The sequence below is a fragment of the Mytilus galloprovincialis genome, chromosome 8 (assembly GCF_965363235.1).
Source record: "Mytilus galloprovincialis chromosome 8, xbMytGall1.hap1.1, whole genome shotgun sequence".
Taxonomy (NCBI): Eukaryota; Metazoa; Mollusca; class Bivalvia; order Mytilida; family Mytilidae; genus Mytilus; species Mytilus galloprovincialis.
Window position 1 is genome coordinate 2413209 of NC_134845.1, and position 23359 is coordinate 2436567.

The following is a 23359-nucleotide window of genomic DNA, read 5'->3' on the forward strand; positions in this document are numbered from 1 at the left end:
ATGCAGAAGGGGCATCCAACAAAAGAGATGAACTGCAGCATTTTCTACATGAAAATAACATTAACATCTGCTGTATTCAGGAAACACACTTGCAAGAAGGAAAACCTTTTAAAGTCAGAGGATACCAAGTTTTCAGGAGTGACAGAAAAGAAAGAAAGAAAGGAGGTGTTATGACCCTAGTAAGAAACAACATAAATGCCAGGGAGATTAAAACATATATGGAGGAAGCAGAATATCTTGAAAGCAAAGTCACCATCGGGCAAAGCTCTTACAACATTGTCAACTTCTATTGTCCAAATGATAAAAAACTCTCCCTAGATACCATACAGACATCAGACAGTAACTTTCTCATGGTAGGAGATTTTAACAGCCAATCTCATAGCTAGGGATACACCACAATAGACAAAAGAGGAGAAACCATAGAAGATTGGCAAGATGAACACCATCTTATCCTTGTCAATGATCCAACTGATACACCAACCTTCTATTCTCGCCGCTGGCACACAACAACTACACCAGACCTAGCTTTCTGTACTGACGATATACACCAGAATATCAGTAGAAAGGTATGTGATTAGCTAGGGGGCAGTGACCATCGCCCAGTCATACTATCCATCAGAGGAACAAAAACTACTATTGATGCTCAATTACCAAGATGGAATTACAAGAAGGCAAACTGGGGAAAATTTGAAACAAGAGCAAATGAACTTACAAAGGACATAGTTATTGAAGGAAAGAACATCAACAATGTTGTCAACATTTTCAATACAAGCATAGTAAGAGCGGCAAAAGAAAGTATACCAAGGGGTGTGAGAAAGGACTACAAGCCATACTGGTCCAATCAAATTCAAGAAACACATGATGCACTCACAAGAGCAAGAGAAGAGGCTGAATCAAACCCCAGCCAGGAGAATAACATCAAACTTCAACAAAGCAAGGCAAAACACCTCAAAACAAAACTTGAATGCCAGAGAAGAGGATGGAGAGAAAAAACATCATCTCTGAACATGGAGAAGGATACAACAAAACTGTGGAACTTGACAAAAGCTCTAAATGATGAGGGAAGTAAAGGCCAAAAGATAACACTAGAAGATGAAGGAAAAACAATCACAGGAAAAGCTGCTGCAAATACATTTGCAAAAGGTTATGAAGAAGTAAGCAATACTAACATCCCAACCTCACATAAAAAAGAGATAAGAACCGAAATTAGAGAAAGAAAGGAAACACCAGCACATGATATCATGCAGACTGACATCACAATGTCTGAGATGAAACAATCTATAAGAAAGCTTAAGAAGAAAAAGTCTCCAGGTCCAGATAACATCACAAATGAGATGCTACAACACCTAGGGAACTCATCACTAAATACTCTGCTGGACATATTCAATCTTAGCTGGAGACAAGGGCAAGTCCCACAATGCTGGAAGGACGCAATAATGATGCCAATACTAAAGAAAGGAAAGAACAAGTCAAAAGCCTCAAGTTACCGTCCTATAAGCCTAACAAGCAGCTGTTGTAAATTGTTGGAGCGCATAATAAACAAGCGCATGCACATGTACTTAGAATCAGAGAACATCATTGGAAATGAACAAGCTGGTTTTAGACAATACAAAAGCACAGAAGACCAGACTACACATCTATCCCAGGTGGTAGAAGATGCCTTCCAATCCAAAAAAGTAACGTTGGCTGTCTTTGTAGATCTTCAAAGAGCATTTGATAAGGTATGGAAAGATAGACTCCTTGCAAAAATGCTTAGATATGGCATCAGTGGAAGAATGTACAAATGGACCAAATCTTACTTGTATAATAGAAGAGCAAGAGTGCTGGTAGATGGGCAATGTGGACAGAAAGTACTCTTAAAACAAGGGGTCCCACAAGGAGGAGTATTACCACCAACTCTATTCATACTCTTTATGAACGACCTAGTACCAGAGCTACCAAAAGGGGTACAATCAGCACTTTATGCAGACGATCTTGTTCTCTGGTGCTCAGAAGAGTATGCATCTACAGCTAAATATAGAATACAAACAGCTTTAGATATTATAGTCACATGGGCAAAGCAGTGGTGTGTTACCATCAACAGAGAAAAAACAACAGGAACACTCTTCACACTCTCTCCAAAAACACAATCTGTCAAACTGACTTTGGATGATACCCCACTTAAAATGGAAGACCAACAAACATACCTTGGGGTAACTTTTGACAAAAGAATGACCTGGAAGCAACATATAACATCAGCTGAAGCTAAAGCTAGGAGAAAATTGAACATCATGAGGAAACTAGCAGGAACAAAATGGGGTGCAAATGAAAAAATCTTGAAATCTGTCTACCAAGGAAATGTACGACCACACCTTGAATACGGATCTAGCGCTTGGATGACTGCAGCCAAGTCTCACCATCAGACTTTAGACAAAGTTCAGAATCAGGCACTACGTATCATCACAGGTGCTATGAAATCAACACCAATAAAAAGTATGGAGGATATAACAAACATACCCCCATTAGGAAAGAGAAGGGAGTGCAAAGCCATGATACAGGCCACCAAATATCAGTGTTCACAAGACCACCCAATGAATACCAGACTAAAACAACTCTCATCAGGCAGACTGAAAAGATCCAGCTTTACATTAGAGACAAGAGCATTGCAAAGAAAACACCAGGAAGCCCTACCAAAATATATAGAACCCATAGTTTTCACAATGAATAATACCCCTTGTGAAGAAAAACTTGGAAATGTCACCATCCAGACCTCAGTTCCGCTCATTACCACCAGAGATGAACAGACTAGTAATGTAAAGAAAATACTTACAATGAGTATGCTTGAAGAACAGTATCCTTCAGAAACTTGGGTAAGAGTATATACAGATGGGTCAGCCACAAATGCCACAACAAATGGAGGGGCTGGTATATACATTAAGTACCCCAATGGAGATCAACAATCAGAGGCAATACCAACAGGCCTACATTGTTCAAACTACAAAGCTGAAGAAGAAGCCATTACTCATGCTGCACATTCCATCTTAAACAAAATCGATGATACATCTCAAGTAGTATTCCTGACTGATGCCCTCTCTGTTCTACAAGCTTTGAAGAACGACAAGCTGCCTCAACTCCAACAAGCTTTATACAACATCAAAAGTCTGACAACAGTTATTCAGTGGATCCCTTCACACTGCGGAGTTTGGGGTAATGAACAAGCCGACAGATTGGCAAAGTATGGTGCTGAACAACAACAGGAAGAAAATCCAGTCTGCTTTTCAGAGATGAAGACTATCATAAAATCTCTGTTCAACACTCCACAGCAACAAGATAGTTACCACCAGCTAACAAGATCTGAACAAACCACCATCTTTAGACTGAGGACAGGACACAACAGACTCAACCTACATCTACACAAAGTCATGAAAGTTGTTCCATCTCCTATGTGTCCTTGTGGAGAAGCAGAGCAGGATACAGCACACCTCCTACAGTCATGCAATCTCCATCAGGCATTGAGAGATAAGATATGGCACTCAGTAACATCACTCGAAGAGAAGCTATACGGACCAGTGGATTCCCTACAGAAGACCACCAGATTTGTTGAGGAGACTGGTATTCAAGTGTAAAGGCGAACGATAAGAAGAAGACTGAATTACAGGCTCCTGACTTGGGACAGGCACATTCTTATATTATGTGGCGGGGTTAAACCTGTTAGCGGGATCCCAACCCCATGCACTTAACATGGGACAATAGTATAACAGAACAACATAAGAACGAACTATTAAAATCGTTTGAAAATGGCTTAACTCATCAGATGACAAAACTACAAGTGGACGTGGCCGGGTACTTGTTCATCCCCCAACAAAAAGACACTATAGGAACATATCTCAAAGTACTCGCAGTTAACTGACAGCTAGTTCAAAGCCACCAACAACTAATAAAACAAATCATGTATCTAAGACTAAATATGGACTTGCACATCACTATTATGCGTATAAACATCCCTGTTGCGGAACTAGAAATTTTCAAAAGTGGGTCTCAGTACTGCCGAAAAGGGGGCCTGTGCCAGTCATGTTTCAGTGCTTCTCTTTATAATCAATAACAAAAAAAGGGGGGAGGCCCACCTGCTACCGCATTCCTTGATACGCCAAGATATCAAGGTCGTTGCTTAAAAAAATGTAGGAGTAGCTCTATAGATGCTGGTTATATACATAATTGTTAAGGTTCAACTTCCTGGCATTTAAGAATATTTGACAAAAATCAAGATGCATATATAGGAATACATGCATGAACATCTCAATTGTATGTTCAGGCAACCTCTGAAATATTAATTAAAACTATAAATTTATAGTTAAAAAAATGTCGGAAGAGGAAGCAGGACAAACCATGATCTCTCTCTGCATTTATAATAAAATGTATCCAACTACCTTGAATTTTGAGGATATTTGACTTAAAATGTTTCAGTTGCAACTCAAAAACTGTACGAGGTGATAGCCAGACAAACCAATCTATAGCTTGACGAACAGACGAACGGGTAGACGAACGAACCTGTAGGCGATACATTAATATACCCTTCGATGAAAGTGAGGTCATAAAATAAGCTTGAAATTGCAGTTGATACTTATAAAAAATCAAAACCTCATAGTGCTCAGTATGCTTAAACATTTCTCTTCAGCTTTATAGGCATGAATTCTAAGATTTCTAAGATCGTAATACATTTGAGTTTCTGAATTGAAAGTTATTTTTCAGGGATGCAATGGTTGCTTTCTATCAAATTTTGTTTTTTGTTTTGTTCTTGTTTTTACATACTCTATGCTATTGTTTCACATTTTGTCACATCGGGACATTTTATAAATTGTTACGTATATACATTTCGCATGTGTTGGTTTATTGTCGAAGGTCGTACGTCGAGTTTTTCGATTGAATCGATGGGTGCATGGATAGTTACAATACATGTGTCGGATCGGCAATTATAGAACATTTTCTGTTATATCCGTATTTTGCGTGGAATTCTCGCCGCGTTGAAGACCCAATTGCCTTCGTCTATCGTCTGCTTGTTTTCGAGTCGTTGTCTCTTTTACTTATTTTCAATAGCTGCAAATGTTAAATAACACCAAGATTAAAAGCACCAACAGCTAGTGTATAGTTCGGTTGGTATAGGCGGATCCAGTGGGGGGGGGGGGGGGGGGGCGTGTCCCCCTCTCGTGGGATTTTTTAGTGATTATATACCATATAGGGAATCACTGACTTGAAAGACCCCCACCCACATTAGGTCAGTCAGCACCCTGTCATGTATTTGTTAAAAGAAAAAAAATATATTGCCATTCACTCTAAAAACGAAGCTAAATACTTAAACCCTCTTTTAAGAAAAGTTATATTGTTTCATTTTTACAATTTATTTTCAATAGCTTAAGACTAAAAGCGCCGACAGCAAGTGTTTAGCTCGGTTGGTATAGGCGGATCCAGTTGGGGGGGGGGGGGGGGGGGTCCCCCTTTCGTGGGATTTTTTTTATTGATTATATACTATATAAGGATTCACTGACTTGAGAGACCCCCCACTTTAGGTCAGGCAGCACCATGTCCTGTATTTGTTAAAAAATATATAAATATATATATATATATATATATATATATATATATATATATATATATATATATATATATATATATATATATATATATATATATATATATTGCCATTCACTCTAAAAACGAAGCTGAATACGTAAATCCTCTTTTAAGAAAAGTAATATTGTTTCATTTTTACAATTTATTCTCAATAGCTGCAAATGTTAAATAACACCAAGATTAAAATCGCCAACAGCAAGTGTATAGCTCGGTTGATATAGGCGGATCCAATTTTTTTTTTGGGGGGGGGGGGGGGGGCCGGGTCCCCCGTTTGTGGGATTTTTTTTTATTGATTATATACCATAAAGGGAATAACTGACTGGAGATACCCCTCACTTTAGTTCAGGCAGCACCCTGTCATGTATTTGTTTAAAAAAAATACAAATATATTGCCATTCACTCTAAAAAAAGAAGCTGAATACGTAAATCCTCTTTTAAGAAAAGTAACATTGTTTCATTTTTACAATTTATTTTCAATACTGCAACCAAGATTAAAAGCGCCAACAGCTAGTGTATAGCTCGGTTGGTATATTTAATAGAAAGATATTTGTAAATATGGTAAATAAACTCATCATAAATACCAGGATTGAAATTTTACATTCACGACAGACGGGTATTTCGTCTACAAAAGACTCATCAGTGACGCTCGACTAAAAAATGTTAATAAGGCCAAATGAAACTGACCATTTAACTTAAAAAATGGCGAAGTGCAAACATTTTTTTAGTTTTTCAACGCTATCCTCTTGACCACATAATGTGTTTTCATTAAAATTGGAAATGACAATATTTTATAAAGAAAAATCTTTACCTACGTCGCATTATATATACTAGTATACTAACATATTGTGTTGTAAAATGATGCCCTTTATGGGTTCTTGATTAGATTAATAAAAAATTCTATACTATTAACAAATTCAAAATATACTGCTTTACAAAAAAGGTAAAACAACAGATACATTCAAGTCAAATCTATCTTAATTTCTGTCAAGTTTTTCCATTTTCAAGTAAAGAAAATCACGCATTATGGTTCCATTTATTTCCTGTAATAATTAGATCACTTGCATACTTGTAACACACACACAGACAATATGTATTGTTTATTTGTTGAAATATATTAAAATATGCGCTGCTGAACTTATATTAGTCAGTATAGTATATAGACGTGTATACCAAAGACAAATTTATACATTGTTTAATTTCCTGTAGTGTTTGATAATGACCCAGTGACCTACAACTTTTATAATAAATAAACCACATAGACAACGCTTCTGAATCAGTATAAAAAGTATGAATTATTTGTTAAACTAGTGTAAAATGTGGTGTGAAATAATTGGTAAAGGCAACGATATCCGGCTAATTAAATTGACCCGATGAGCTGACATGATGTTGAATTTATTTTGGAAATATTACACTTAATTTAACCTTACAATTTTTCATTATGTTTGTTTAGTGATGTAAGTCTATGTATTTGCAATAATCAAAATTGTTTTTTGTTTGTTTTGCAAATAAAGAATCATTATGTTGAATATTTTAATGAGAAAACCTTAAATAATCCATTATTTTCATTTTTGTTCTTAACTGAAAAAAATGGTAATACTAAATCCATTATAGCACAACCAAGTAAAAAAGTGTCCTTTAGTTTATACTTAAATCATAAATGAGATCATAGAACATTTCTAATCCGACAAAATGAAGATTAATAAAAAAAAATCGTTTATTTGAAAAAAAAAGGGGGGGCTTTGATAACTGTTACCCTAGCTTGCCTACAACATAATACCCCCCCCCCCCACCAAAGAATATAGATTTCGTATTCATATACATGTAATTATATCCTACATTGCTCATGTTATCAATTTATTATTTGTGTATTACTTATAATATTGTGTATTTCACTAATGTTTATATAATCACTGCATGATGTTTTTGTATCTTGCCTGACAAGGGTCCATGATTGGTTTAATAAAATAATGTCTAATGTAAGTCTGAAAATCAAACCCAATAGAGTTAGAATTAGATTTTTAGGCTGACAAATATTTTCTGTCAATTTACATTTGCACAAGTCTGTCTACATGTTCACCAGTTTTTCAATTATCCACTAGTCTGTTTTTACTTTCACAAGTCTTTCTTATAGCCCCCTAGTCTGTCCATATGATTTTCAACAGTCTGACTATGTCCACAAGTCACTACGTTTTAACCGCGGTCTCTATGTGTCCGTCAGTCTGTCTCCGTGTTTACAAGTCGATATACATGTTTACCCGCCAGATTACGTTTCTAACAGTTTGCCTTCATGTCCTACACGTCCACCAGTCTGCTTATATATATATATACCAGTCTGGCTACAAGTATACAAGAATATTATTTGCATCATTGACTAAGTCTGTCTGTTTATGTCGTCTGGTGGATTTGCTTGTCTCTCACATTCTGAAGATGATGATATTCCTCGTAGTGAAATCGTTAATACAATGTACCAGTACTTAAGTATATCAGTGTCCATCTCCATGCAAGACTCGGGTCTGAAGAAGGTTCTAAAACAATTAAAGATTCGTCTATACAGTCCTTCTGAAAGTCTTCTCGGTCAGATGCAAAAGAATGCCCGGTTAGCGCCTCTGGATTTGCCCGGGGCATGTGGAGGATCAGTAGATATCGACACACTAAATTCAGTTATTCGACGAAAAATTTCAACACCTATCTCATTTAACACCAACATTACACAATAATGTCAACATGAAGTCAGTAACTGAGGTAACATTAAGTTAATTTAGAAGTCAATATCTTGTATATTTCTGTATACAGTTTATAATGCATATATCACTGTCATGAATCAAGGATGTGTATAGTAATAAGGGTCTTACTATCATCGGAACTTTGTTTTTTTTGGTAACACGCCATTATCCCGACAGCCCATTAGTCCGACAGCCTATTGGTCCGACAACCAATTAGTCTGACAACCCAATAGTCCGACAACCCATTGCTCCGACAGCCCAATACTCCGACAACCTATAATTCCGACACTTATCAAGTCAAATATCAGGATATCAGGGTAAAATAAAATGTGTCTGTCTGTATTATTACGTTTATATTTGTAATAACATATTTTAAGAAATAACTCCGTATATATAATACATATATATAATAAGGTAGTTCGTATACTTTCAATTTTAATTCTCAATTCGAAATCTGTATATAGAATAAAACAGAAAATAATATTTTATTTTTCAAATTAAAGGATCTATGTAAATCAACAACAAGCATTGATGGCGCGAGCTACTGATGATACCCTGTCCAAAGATTTCGGTAGATAGTAAGTTTTTGAGTTGTGAATCTGAAAAAGCATTACACAGTATAACTGACTTATATAAACCTTGAAGTTAAATATCAGAAATCAAGGTATTGTAGTACCTGAGAAAAATGTGACAAAAGTTTTCAACTTGGCTGTCATGTAATGAGTAATGAGTTTGAAAAAGCATCACACGATATAACTGACTTCAATAAACCTTTCAGAAATCCTTGTAATGTAGTTCATGAAAAAGATGCAACGAAAATAGTTATGGGACGGGCGGCGAACTGACGGATGGACGGTTGGACGGACGGACAGACAGAGATAAAACAGTATACCCCCACTTTTTCGAAGCGGCGGTCTAATGATTGTGTCAACATTAAGACATTACAATACTAATATGATATAATTATATTTATAGCACTATAAGCCTCAGTCACAATCGGAGCTAAGACAAAATATAAAAAAAAATACGTATTAATATCAATTAACAGTCAGTATCCAGACATGTACTACATTATTCAAAAGAACTAACGATATGATCCTCATTTTTTTTCTCCATAATAGTAAAGTTTTCTTGTGTTCACTTCGAAATTAATCATAATTGTCTAACGTTTTAAAGTTCTGATATGTGCTAGAAATATGGCGAAAGAATTCCTCCCTCAAATTATAATGAAGTGAGCATTCGATTGAAAAATGACGCTCATCCTAAACTTTATCAGCTGTACAATACGATTTTTTGAGTATTTAGCATTTTCGATTCTTCATGTAATGGAAGAGCACCGATTCTGAATTAACATATAAATTACCTTTCTTAAAATCAATGATATCTAAATATGTTTCTTCTTGAAACCAATTTTTAAATGAAAAATAAGTTTCCCACAAAACACATATTACTAAGTTTTTACAATTAAACAATTTGACAAAGACACAAGGACAAGAATGTCACACATTGTCTTATTCTACTAGTTTGTTATTGTCTTTTATACTGCACTCGTTCTACTTGAGCAGTCAAAATGAGTGACTGTATATTTCTATGACATATACAGTCACTGACCCGATATCACTTTTCCTTATGCATATTTAGATAGAAATTGCCGAAATATTCATGTCCGTCATATTTGTTTTTCGTAATAAGTTTTGTTGTAAATCATCATGCAGTCCTGCATCTCCACCAATCATTAAAAAAGAGGCATATCTTTCTAGAATTTAAAATAATCTTAGGATACAAAATCAGTCTCCCAACAAAATATTGAGTGTCATCTCTCGGATTATGTCTGAACGATCGCTATTAGAAGTGCTACATGTACTGTCTCCGTATTTCGTGGATTTTCATTCCCGAACATGATACCGTATTCATGATTGATCATGATTGGAATTGCTCATCTTTTCTTAGCACATATTTCGTCCTATTTGTCTTCTAATTTTTTAGGTTCTGGGTACGTATTTGTCTCTTTGTTTTTCTTATTTTGACTGACGCTACTTTATCCCATTATTTCTGCAACAAAATAAATTTAAATAAAACTCAGATGAGTGATACAAGGAGAGAAAGTGTTGCGACCAAAGAGGGCGGGTAGTGTTTTCCAACTCCGATGTATTATTTATTTATGTAGTTCATAGTGGGGGAACCTCACTCCCCTGATACGCGAAAAGGGGGATTCGAAGATCTAGTGAAAAGTAGGTAGATCAAGACACACATGCAAGAAATAGCGAGCTAGAACAGCACAGACTGATAGTAGACACACAAACAACGAAATATAAAGATAAATAAAGTAACTAGACCGGCACGCAAAACGAAAGAGGGGCGAGGTTAAGGACTGAGCAGTTGCTATAATCATGTGTATCAACTCCAATATACTGAGACAAAATTAATGTCCGCATGCAAAAAATAATTGAAATCAAAACGGACAACCACAAATATCAGAGAGCGGAGTTGGTTTTTTTTTAGAGAAAATTTATCCATACACTAAGAAAAACGCATATTGTCGGAATAATGCGGGGCTGTCGGAGTAATGGGTTGTCGTAATAATGGGCTGTCAATAGTACATGTTGTCGGAGTATTGGGCTGTCCGAATAATGGTTGTCAGACTAATGGGATGTCACCATTTTTTTTACCCTCCCCCTTTTTTCCAATATCCGTTATTTTTTTTGTTTTCTATTTTAAAATTCACTCTCTTTAGTAATATATCCGTGACTGCTGTGGATAGTAAACTTGGAATTGGTAGTAAATAGCAAAACCAAGTAATTTGTAGTGTATTTATGTTCTAATGACACGTACAGACAGACGCGAAAAAAATAAATAATACGAAAGTGAGAAAACGAAAATATAACAGATTTTGGAAAAAAAAGGGTAGGGTAAAAAAAATGTCCTGTACCCAAGTACCTATGCTTACTATTAAAGCAATAATTTGAGAAATATATATTAAAGGTTATACTAATATGTGAATATTATGAGTCCAGGTAACTCGATCAACTTGATTTGTACGTATGAAAAATTATATTTATTATCTGGTCATGTCCCGCGTTTTTTTTGTATTGTTGTTATAATAACAGTGTAAGTTATGACCAAAAAGTAGACCAGGAAAATACTTTATTATCTTTAATAGTTAATTTCTGGAGATCATGTGTCTGTCATTTATTCTGTTATTCACATCTTTTAAACAATTATATTATATACGCATCATATCAATCTATCAATTAGGATACATTATTTTATTTGGCTTAATAACATATTATTGGTATTTAGTGCGACCGTGCACCTTTCGGTAGTCTCGAGTGTTTTCTATTATAGCAATGTTTAAGTCGTCATGTTGCGGGATTTTCAAATCCCAAAAGAAGAACACACTTCAAATTCAACATGATTTTCGATTTGGTAACCGCATTACTTTAATATAGATCATTATATATTACATAACCTTACACAATCAATTTACTTTTTATGATTAATCTGATAGATGCATGCCCAATATATTTTATTCCCAAAACCTTATTTAAAAAGGAGGGGACATGGTCAAAGCGTCGTGCAAACCAAATTATTGTTTATTGTCACGGAATAATTACAAACTGTGCTATAGTTTTTAAGATTATTGGATAATTGACTTGTTCTATAGGTACATGTACCTTACTTACCCAGGTGACATATCAGTTGTACCCTTGATATTGGTATAAATTCAAATCACAGGCACTTGTTTCTATCCATTTGAAGACCCACTATTAACGTATATATTTACCAGAAATAATGGTTTTAAGCGGAGAGGTGAAAAAATTACTTGGGTACCTTCTCGAAAATATACGTTGATAGTGGGTCTTCCAATGGATAGAAACAAGTGCCTGTGATTCAAATGCTTAATGATATATTAAAAGAAGATGTGGTATGATTGCCAATGAGACAGCTGTCCACAAGAGACCAAAATGACACAGACATTAACAACTATAGGTCACTGTACAGCCTTCAACAATGAGCATAGCCCATACCACAAAGGCCCCGATATGACAATGTAAAACAATTCAAACGAGAAAACTAAGATACATGTATATGTACATTGTACATGTTGTATATGAAGATTAATTAGATTAAAGTAAACAATGTGGTATGTTTCCAAAATAAATGCTATCCGCTAAAGACCAACTGATGTTGATCCAATTACTATATCCAAACAAATGATACATACATGTAGGTTACCATACTTCCTTCATTTATATTATGATTATTGAGTATTTTTTTGGAAACATTTCAAAACTTTACATACTGTTTATATATATGTTACAGTAAATAGGTGAAATTAGGAATTACATGTAATTACTAAAATTTAGGAATTACAGGTAATTCCTGATGCACTTAGTTAATACAAGTAATTCCTTAAACGGCCCAGTTATTACCAGTAATTACTAAATTTAAAATGAATATTTACACCTATTTACTGACTGCTAAAACAACCATAACTTTTGATCACCTGACCATAATACAACATTGTTTTAGCTGTGTAATACTAACTAGAAGATCAGTTAGTACTCTTAAAATTTTGAATGGTTGATATGTATAAAAAATATCTTAAATAAATATGGACTTTCAAATATTTGGTTAAATCAGAGTAACTTTAGTTTTAATCCAAAATAGTTTAAGTTGAGCATTATAATACAGATAATTTTTGACCAACTTCAAGTGTTTAGTAATTACATGTAATTCCTAATTTCACCTATTTACTGTAACATATACATGTTACTACAGTTCAGCGACTCAAGTTTAAAAGGCATTTATATAAAAGAATTTAAACTTAATATCATTTTGTATGAACATCATGTTGAATATTTACATTTTCTCAAAAAGTTTTTATTTTACTTAGCTAATAAAGAAGATGATGGATTCCCAAACAGAAATCTTGATGACAGTGAAAAAATTGAAGAATTGCACCAATTGTTACAGAGAATCGATTTCAAGCAGAAACAGATGCTCAAAGATAAGGGAATACAACAGCCATCCATGTTCCTTCACATATAAAGGTATATATTGTATATATATATTTTGTCTACATTTTCTGAATTTATGATTTTAAAAATCTTTCAAAAGATATAAATGTACATTGTAAGTCATGTAATTCAAATAGAGACGTGCCATTGTCTTTGATAAAAGATAGAGTTACATGTATGCCTTTTTAGTATTATCAGCTTATATACTTACTTAGCCTTGTTAAAATCTATAAATATACCTTATGTATATTACATGTATGTTGAAATGTCTGTCAGAATATATACATATATGCATGTGATCATAATGTTTCAAATAGCCAAACATTGTAATATATATATATATATATACAACTCGTCTAAACATCAACCCAACAATGTTAGATCTGTAAATTTGCTTTCGCAAATTTTTGGTTCTTCCCTCGCCGGGATTCGAACCCATGCTACTGTGATATCGTGACACCAAATCGCCTGCACTGCAGCCGTCCCGCTAGACCACACGACCACCTGGGCTATATACATGTATATATATATATATACAACTCGTCTAAACATCAACCTAACAATGTTAGATCTGTACATGTAAATTTGCTTTCACAAATTTTTGGTTCTTCCCTCGCTGGTATTCGAACCCATGCTACTGTGATATCGTGACACCAAATCGCCTGCACTGCAGCCGTCCTGCTAGACATATATATATATATATATTGAGTATTGGAAATCCTGTACACCCTTTCCTTAGACCAAGTTTAACAAATATAATATGAATGTTTAAATTTAATTATCTCCTGGCAATACACATTTATTTTAGGAACTTTTTATGTTTTATTTTGCAGTAAGCAGCTGTTTGTGATGCTTATTGGCATAAACAATCTAGTCTGGACATGTAAAACAGCAGCTGGTTCTATTTTGAAGTAAGCTATTTGGTGATTACATTAATTTGACATGACCAGACCAAGTCTTGGGATAAATTAATAGTACTCATTGTCATGATTGTACTAGCTTTTTATTGTTTTATATATTTTATGGAAAATACTGTTAGTTGAGGCCTGCAAAAATTAATTTATAAGGAGATGAAGTGTTGTTGCCAATGAGAGTAGAGATATCTAACAAATAGCATGAATAGAGTCATGGAGGATTGAATTCATACTCATTTTTATTAGAGTGTTACAAAATAATTGCAGGAAAAAAAAAACAACAACAAAAATCAAAATAATTGTGTATTTAGTAGAATTAGCCAAATCAAACAATAACTGACTTAAATCTTGTTTGAAATTTTCACATTTCTATTGATTAAAATATTATTTTATAGATCAAATAATAAATAGATAAAAGGGCAGTAATCCAGTCTCAGATTTTTGTTTTGGTTATATTGTATACAGCTGATTGTATTTTAATACTATTTACAAATACTTCTTATATGTCAAAAGAAAAAAAAAATTGCTGTACCTGATATTGTGATTTATATTGAAATTGATAAAGACAACAAACTCAATAATGAGCTATTCCAATATCAATCTCCCTAGGGAAAAAATGGGGTGCTACCTAATTTTAGACCTCCATATATAGTGCCCATAGACACATCAAACACTTGCCAAAATATAAGCCTGAACCCCTGAGGGGATCACACATTAAATTATAAAAGTTGTATATATTCTACACCATGAATAAGACCAAACAATGATAGAAGGAGTTAGTTTTAAAATATAATTGAAAAACTAAACTGATACAAATCAATAATTTTTTTGATGTTGATAAATAAATCACAATGTGTAATAGTTGTAATAAATTGTTATGCCAGCCTACAATAGTAGAAGGGGTTTATGTTTAATGATCCATGCTTTTGTTTGTTTATTCTTTCATCTGTTCTGCTTTAGGTTCAAGTTTTGGTAAAAGTTTTTGGTCAGGATAGTTGTTAATGATGTTAACGACCAATCAACTTAAAAATAAATATACATGTGCCTTATGATATGATCTTTCTAAGGATAAATTAATGGTTTGACCCCAATTTCATGGTCCATTGAAAATAGAAAATTTATCACAACTTCTAGCTATTCTTTTTATAGAGTTATTCCACGAGATATTTTTGGGTCACTCATTAGAATATCTTTTAAATATATGATTTTGATTACAACTGCATTAAGATAGAATAATTGCATGCAGAAAATTATTGCTTTTGTCACATATATATCACTTGTCAATTTAATAAAATTAAACATTTTTTTTTATTACTTTATTACAGAAGCTACAAAATAGAGCTAAGGCCCTTTAAGCCAAGAAACTGCCAGTGTCAGAAAAGGACAAACTTAGAAAGGCCATACAAATTGTTGGGACAGTGATTCTGTAGATAAACTCGCCTGATCACAACTGGGATTTGACTGTCACAAGATTTTAAATCTTACATGGATAAACTAAAGTCATTTACTAGACTGTAAATACCAGAGACAGCTGAATGCACAGGGCAAAGAGCTGAGGTCCAAGTAAATCAGAGAGGCCTTGTTACAAGAAATGTACAGAACTTGCATGGATTTTTACTTAAGGGCATATGACACAAAATTGAGAGATATCAATAAAAATTTCTTTAAATTTTAATAAGGACCAATTCAAAGGTACACTTTTGGAATTTGCAAGAACAAAAATACCTTCATGTTTACTTTTGAATTATAGTTGACAGTTTTCAGTTTAAGGGGGGAACCCTTAAAATGAAGTGGTTTGGTTTATTGAATTTGATTATTTTTTAAAGTAAAAAAATGAATTACTGCTCTTTTATTTCAACATTTGCATTTTTTATTAAAATTATTTACAAGTGCAGCATATCGGTGACATCAGATTATGTTAATGTGTTTGGTTAAGCTACATATTTCTTTTTACTTAAACTTTCTGTTGCCTTTTCTAATTAATTAAATGCTGAATAATAATTTGAGTGTTGCTCATTTCAGTGTCTTGTATTTGCTGTCAAGATTTTTCCTGTAAGATTTCACATTATTTATAATCGCTTGGTCAAAGGGAGATAACTTTTTGAATCTTCACATTAGATAATCTGCGAAGAGGATTATGTAAAATGTAAATAGTTGAAAATTAATTTTATGGTTCAAAAAAATCAAAATAAGTTATTGCCATTCATTATAAATAAATTTCTATCAAAAATAAGGCTCAAAGAATTTTTTTATTTTATTTATATAAATAATAACAAAGTACACACATCATGCACATGTTGACTTCATAAAATTTGTAAACAAAAAAAATTGAAAATAAAACTAAAAAATTTTAACTAATCAGGAGACAGTCAATACACCAAATATATTTATAAGCATATAAACTTATTATTTTCTTCAATTGTCCAAGTACATATTCAATATTGATAATTTTTTGCTTGACATTACATAATTTTGTTGATAAAAGTTTATTTGTGTGCTATTTTATTCAATTGTACATATTTGAAGTATTTCATTACACCTTATTATTTTTATTCTTGCATACAGCATTTGGAATGAAATTTTAATCAATGTTCGAGCAGCAGGATGTTTTTTTTGTCGAGCCTGCAACTTTTGTTGCAGAAAGCTCGACATAGGGATAGTGATCGGGCGGCAGCGTTAGCTAACTTTTTAAAAGCTTAATATTTTAGAAGGTGAAAGACCTGGATGCTTCATACTTTGTATATAGATGCCTCATGTTACAAAGTTTCCGTCAGTCACATGTCAAATGTCCTTGACCTCATTTTCATGGTTCAGTGACCACTTGAAAAAAAAGATCAGAGTTTTTGTAATGTTGAATTCTCTCTTATTATAAGTAATAGAATAATTATATTTGGTATGTGCGTACCTTGCAAGGTCCTCATGCCCGTCAGACGGTTTTCACTTGACCTGACCTCATTTCATAGATCAGTGAACAAGGTTAAGTTTTGGTGGTCAAATCCATATCTCAGATACTATAAGCAATAGGGCTAGTATATTTGGTGTATGGAAGGACTGAAAGGTGTACATGTCCAACTGGCAGGTGTCATCTGACCTTGACCTCATTTTCATGGTTCAGTGGTTATAGTTAAGTTTTTGTGTTTTGGTCTATTTTTCTCATACTATATGCAATAGATCTACTATATTTGTTGTATGGAATGATTGTAAGGTGTACATGTCTAGCGAGCAGATGTCATCTGACCTTCACCTCATTTTCATGGTTGAGTGGTCAAAGTTAAGTTTTTAAGTTTTGGTCTTTTTATCTAATACTATATGCCATAGGTCAACTATATTTGGTGTATGGAAATATTTTATGATCTATATGTCAGTCGCGCAGGTTTTATTTGACCTCGACCTCATTTTCACGGTTCATTGCTCAGTGTTAAGTTCTTGTGTTTTGGTCTATTTTTTTAAAACTATAAGTAATAGGTCAACTATATTTGTTGTATGGAAGCATTGTTAGCTGTACATGTCTGCCTGGCATGGTTCATCTGACCTTGACCTCATTTTTATGGTTCATTGCTCTTTGTTTAGTTATCTTGGTTAATGTTAAGTTTATGTGACAGTTTTTAATAAAGCTTTATACTTAGGACTATCAACATAATATCAATGATAAGTAAAGAAGGCGAGACATTTCAGTGTGTGCACTCTTGTGAATTTACGAATTATGTTAATCATGTAAATAATGTTATGTTTTTTGTTTTTTGCTTTTTGAAGTTTTTAAAATTGACAAATAATGCTAGCAGGGGAGATTATTCATTAATATTTTTATGATGCCAAACTTGAAATTTAGAGGTGCCTATGTTTGCTATTTGTTATAACCCAATTGTTATGATTCTTAAATAATCTATACAAGTAAGCATGTTAATTTGTCAATAACCATTATTTTATTAATTAGTTTGAATTTGATGAGGTTCTTTGATGTAGAACTTGACTTTTTTTAAACAAAAGTGTTTTTTTATTTGTTTTAAATGTTTTTAAAATTGTATAACAAACTTTTTGACATTTTATTTTAATTTATCACCAAAACAACTCTAATTTGTCTGACAGTATCTGAATAAAATTAATTTGTTAGATACTTTGTTTCTTTTATTGAAGTATATACAAAGGGAGATAACTCAAAATTGTTTTTTTTTATTATTCTGACCCGATTAGAAGTGATGAAAATAACTATGCCCTAGACAGGATGACAATAAGAAAATGCTAGAAATTGTTGTGTACGGTTATGCTTTGTCCAAAAATTTTTGTTATCTCCTGTATTGTATATTGCTGCCATTGTCAAAATCCAAATCACACATAGATAGCCTTGTCCTATAGTTTATATCTGGTGTTTGTGTTTTTTGTATGTCTTAGATTCTAACTCTTCAAGTTCTTATATAAATTCAGATGCATTGCCATTCTTTACATATAGGTAAAGGCATATTTACAAAATGGTATTGAGCTTTGCAAATGAGTGACATGTATTCGTTGGATTATTGTTTAAGTTTCATCTGAAAAATACAGTCTTCAATGTTACTGACAAATTATACATTTGCACATTGCCATTTGAAACCACAAATATTATTCTACTGTAAATACACAGAGCAGCAATCCATGCCTTTCAAGTCTAATACTTTGTAAACATGGATCAGAAAAGTTGGAGGATCAATTTTATATGTACAGTAGCTACAAAGTTATCACCATTAAAAATTCCTGTTTTTCCTAATTTTTGTTTTTTTTATTTAATTAGATATTTTCAAACCAGATATTTGGGTTAAAGTAAAAACAAATCCCCAACATCCCTTTTCCAAAAAGCAGAGGGAAAAATTCTGCCTTTTCTTTATTATTCATTTGCACTATTGTTTTGTAAGTAGTTATACAGGATTATATTGACTTTAAATTGCATTAAATTTGATGGAAGTTCTAATTTAAATAAGTCATAAACAAGAAATCTATTTGAATTTACATGTAATTAAATTACATAATTAATTAAATTTAATTTATATTTAAAATTCTTTAAATTTGAAATTTATTGAAATTTAATTTATATTAAAAGATCTTTAAATCTCAAATTTATTCAAATTTAAATTATATCAAAACTTCTTTAAATTTGAAATTTATTCAAATTTAATTTATATTAAAAATTCTTTAAATCTCAAATTTATTCAAATTTAATTTACATAAACATTTCTTTAAATTAGAAATTTATTCAAATTTAGTCTATACTTAAATTCTTTAAATTTGAAATTTATTTAGATTTAAAAATACCTTTAAACTAGGTTGAAATTTGGGAATTTATTTGCAATATTAAATTTAGTTTAAATCTATATTAAATTAGAAATTTTCCAGCAAAGTAAATGCATAGACGTCGCGTACGGTGTTGGTGATAAAACGGGTTTTGCTTTCCAGTTCGCCTTTATTGCATTTGTTAGAAGTTTCGGAATTGATAACTATATAAATGTATATATCAAAATGTGCGTAATTAAAATTAGAAATGGAATATGCCTTAAATTAATACTTTTATTCATTTTGTTACTCGAATGATCCCTAATAACACTGATTTTGAGCGTGTAGACAAGTAACACCGCGACATCTGATCAGCGTTGCTTTGAAGTTATTCTTGTCAATTTTTAAACTTATTAAAAAAAAGTTGTAATCCTAGCAAGAGTAGTCTTTGGTGTTAATGGTGTATGTTTTATTTATGACGTCATCGTTAACTGGACGCGTCTGACCAGGACGAAAAGTTCACTTTGTTTTGTGGTCAAGCCGAAAATTGAAAAAAAATATGGATAGGGGTGAAGTTAAGAGTGATTTTTAAAGGTAATTCAAATAGATTATTGCGAAAATGATATATCTTTGTATTCCGTATATAATAAGGGAAAAAAAATAAAAAGTTGTGTTACAACATTTCAAAAGATCGTGGCAGAATTAATGATTTTTTGAAATTTGTATTTCTGTCACAAAACCCAAATCTCACATATTTTTTGGAGCTCTTCAAAATTCAAACGAATGCTGCAGATCCAAACCACAATTTACATATCCACCCTTCCTGTGTCAAAATTATACAATAAATATACAACTTTCTATGTCTTCAATTAGTAAGTATTGTTTAAATTATGTCCTAAATTGTTAATTTTATTCAATCCGTTGAAATGTCACACACGCCGTTTTCTGACGTTTTGGCGTATTTGTTAAGTGTCTTGTGAAAAGTAATATGCAGTTGAAGTCTTTTCTACGATATAAAATTTTATTCAAACGTGAAAACTTTTTTTTAAGTGTATGAAAAAAAATTGTGTCGAAGTTTTAAGAGAAAATATTGGAAAAAAAATAAACGCGATCTTTTTGTTTTTGTCTAGTCAAAATGTCACAAAACGCCGTTTTTTACATTTTTGTTACAAGTATGATAAGTCATATTATACACTTTTGGAGGGGGGAAAATTTGAAATTATAATAGCACAAAAAATACTATATAACATTAAAATCTACTGTTCAGGGATTTTTTTTAACCCATTTTCGATCACATGTCGGAAGTATTAACGACACAGTCAGCGACTACTTTTGTCTAGTCATAATGTCACACCATGCTTTTTTACTTGTTTTGACGTTACGTTCTGTAAAACTTGACATGTAGTGCCTAACGTCGAAAATTGCGGAAGCCTTTACGTGCCATGCTAATTAACTTTTTTCCAATTTGATATAACGAATTATGAATTTGATATAACAGATTATGAATTTGATATAACAAATTATGAATTTGATAAAACAAATTAGCAATTTGATATAACAGATTATTAATTTGGTATAACAAATTATCAATTAGAAATAACAAATTGTCAATTTGATATAAAAAATTGTGAATTTTCTCTACCAATAGTATGATTTAATTATAATAATGAGATTGGTTAAAACATTGCGTACCCCAAATTGGCGCATTTTTTGTGTATTGATTCATTGTTTATCTGACGTCCAGCGACAAATATGTCATTGAATGCTTATTCAAAACTTTCTTAACAGGTTTAATGTTTCTGAAACCCTCTCCCTCCCCTTTTATCCATTATTTGAGGCAGTTTCGGGGACAAGTTTGAATGTACATTTCATTGTGTTATGATATGAGGCCTTTTTAAAGGGGATTTCCCCCAGTATTTAAATCAAATAAATAACCTTAACGCATTAAACAACAATTGAAAATGTTTTTTTTTTAGATTGCAGTATAAAGAAAATAATAGTGCATTGACTTGACATATCAACGATATAAGAATTCGGCCCGAAATGGGGAAATAGCTCGGCACAGCCTCGCATTTCCCCGTTTCTAAGCCTCATCCTTATATCGTTGATATGTCAAGTCAATGCACTTTTATTGTCTATATATGTTGTTGTTTGCAATTTGATGACAGTATCAAGAAAAACGTAAATAGTAGAATTTAATTCAATAATAATTAAATTCAGTTATTGTAATTATATAACTTGGTATGCCTATTATTGATTTAAATTGACGGTGTGTTCGATTCATTTTATACTGGTCACTTTAATATGCTAATTAGTTTAGCCCGCGAAATGTTAGTCCGTGCAATTTACCTCGTGTGGTTTGGTCATTTGAATTCAAACTTTACACGGAGCTTGACCAAAGCTATAGAATTTACCCGCCCTCCCTTTTCCCCATTATGAATATTTTCTGCTGCTTTTCATTTATCGTTTCAGTTTTGGAAGAATGATTATAGAACCAGCGTCATGGCATATATAACAGACTGAGTTTGGAGCTTTTTTGTATTGTGAATGGACAGGCGGAATTTACTTTAAGCTGCTATGGACTACCCAGTGGCTCCTGATATAACTTTGTTACTGCTGGATCGCCCTTCAGTAATTCAATCGTCATCAAGTTTTGATTGACAAGTTGATTGTGTTTCTTTCTTGCAATAAATGCCATGACAAATTTACAGCCAAATAAAACATAATTTCTTTAGTGATTTTGATTTATAGTTTATTCGTTGGATTCATTAATTACATCATGAGGTCAAACAATGAGAATACAGATTTAAACAATACAAGTACACTTACATTTTATCTAGACCCCCCTTTCAATCTATGTGTGTATATATATATATATACAATAACTGAGAGACAACTTTAGAATTACTTTTATTTCAATGATGAACCAAAGTAAACATATATGAACATACAGTTTTAATATTAAACCAGCATAAATTAATGCTCGTGGTTTTAGTATTATTCAACTAGGAAAGTTTTCGCTAAAATGGGCTATCGAAAATGCAGCTGAACGGATTAATCCTGCGCTAAAATGGGCTCTAATGTCTGCGCTAAAATGTCCCCTAGTAGTTTTGCGCTAAAATTATCTGCGCCCATCTGTTTTCTTGTTCATAGTTTAGATTAAATTTCTTTTTGTTTATGAAATTGGCAAATTTGATTAAATTAATTTTATTGTGGTTAATTTTGAATTTGCTTTCAACTGTTGATTCTTTTAACATTTAATACAGGCGATGAAACAAACGATTCAACTAATAAAATTTTAATTCGGAAATTACCAAAAGTGGATAAAAGAATAAGCCCTTGACACCATTTGCGAGTGTGATGGTCTTGTAAAACAATGATAGTCCGTCGGAAGAGGGCGATAAATGACTGACCCGTGTTCTCTTGCACATAAAAGTCACCCTTTTAGATTTCGAAAAGAGCAGGCTAAGGCTACAGGGAAGCACTCGCACCCTCAAAGTGGAAACGGATTAATATAAGTTGTAATAACTTGTTTCCCAATCCACTATAAATAAATATGTTTAAACTAAAAGAAAAGGCAGCAGAGAAGACAGTGGTTTAAACTTTTTTTTTTAAATATCCTGTTTCAATCAAAAGAAAGAGAAAATATCTTTTCTCCGAGGGGATACTAATGTAAATGATTGGAATATTATTTTTCCGTTTTAATTTAACTGTACTTAAAAAAAATATGTGCCGCTTTTGCATTTCTGTTCTATACGTAGCAAGTCAAGCAAACCGCTCATATAAATTATGCAGTATGATTGAGTGCACGAAATAAAAAAAAAGTACGTTATTTATACAATGCATGAAAAAT

General features: G+C 32.7%; 1 protein-coding gene and 1 long non-coding RNA gene across 2 annotated transcripts; both read left to right on the top strand.

Annotated features, from left to right (window-relative positions):
* The first annotated feature begins 2810 nt into the window (after positions 1 to 2810).
* Positions 2811 to 3605, top strand: LOC143042941 (uncharacterized). The gene has a single exon (XM_076215445.1). The coding sequence runs from the start codon at positions 2811 to 2813 to the stop codon at positions 3603 to 3605; it is 795 nt and encodes a 264-aa protein (XP_076071560.1).
* Positions 3606 to 11555: 7950 nt separating this feature from the next.
* LOC143084863 (uncharacterized) lies at positions 11556 to 15678 on the top strand. Its single transcript, XR_012981190.1, has 4 exons — positions 11556 to 11756; positions 13228 to 13384; positions 14185 to 14262; positions 15591 to 15678. It is a non-coding gene; the product is annotated as an uncharacterized LOC143084863 (long non-coding RNA).
* Positions 15679 to 23359: the final 7681 nt, after the last annotated feature.

Excerpts from the sequence above, each read along its gene's own strand:
- LOC143042941 (XM_076215445.1), top strand. The coding sequence starts at position 2,811 with ATGAGTATGCTTGAAGAACAGTATCCTTCAGAAACTTGGGTAAGAGTA.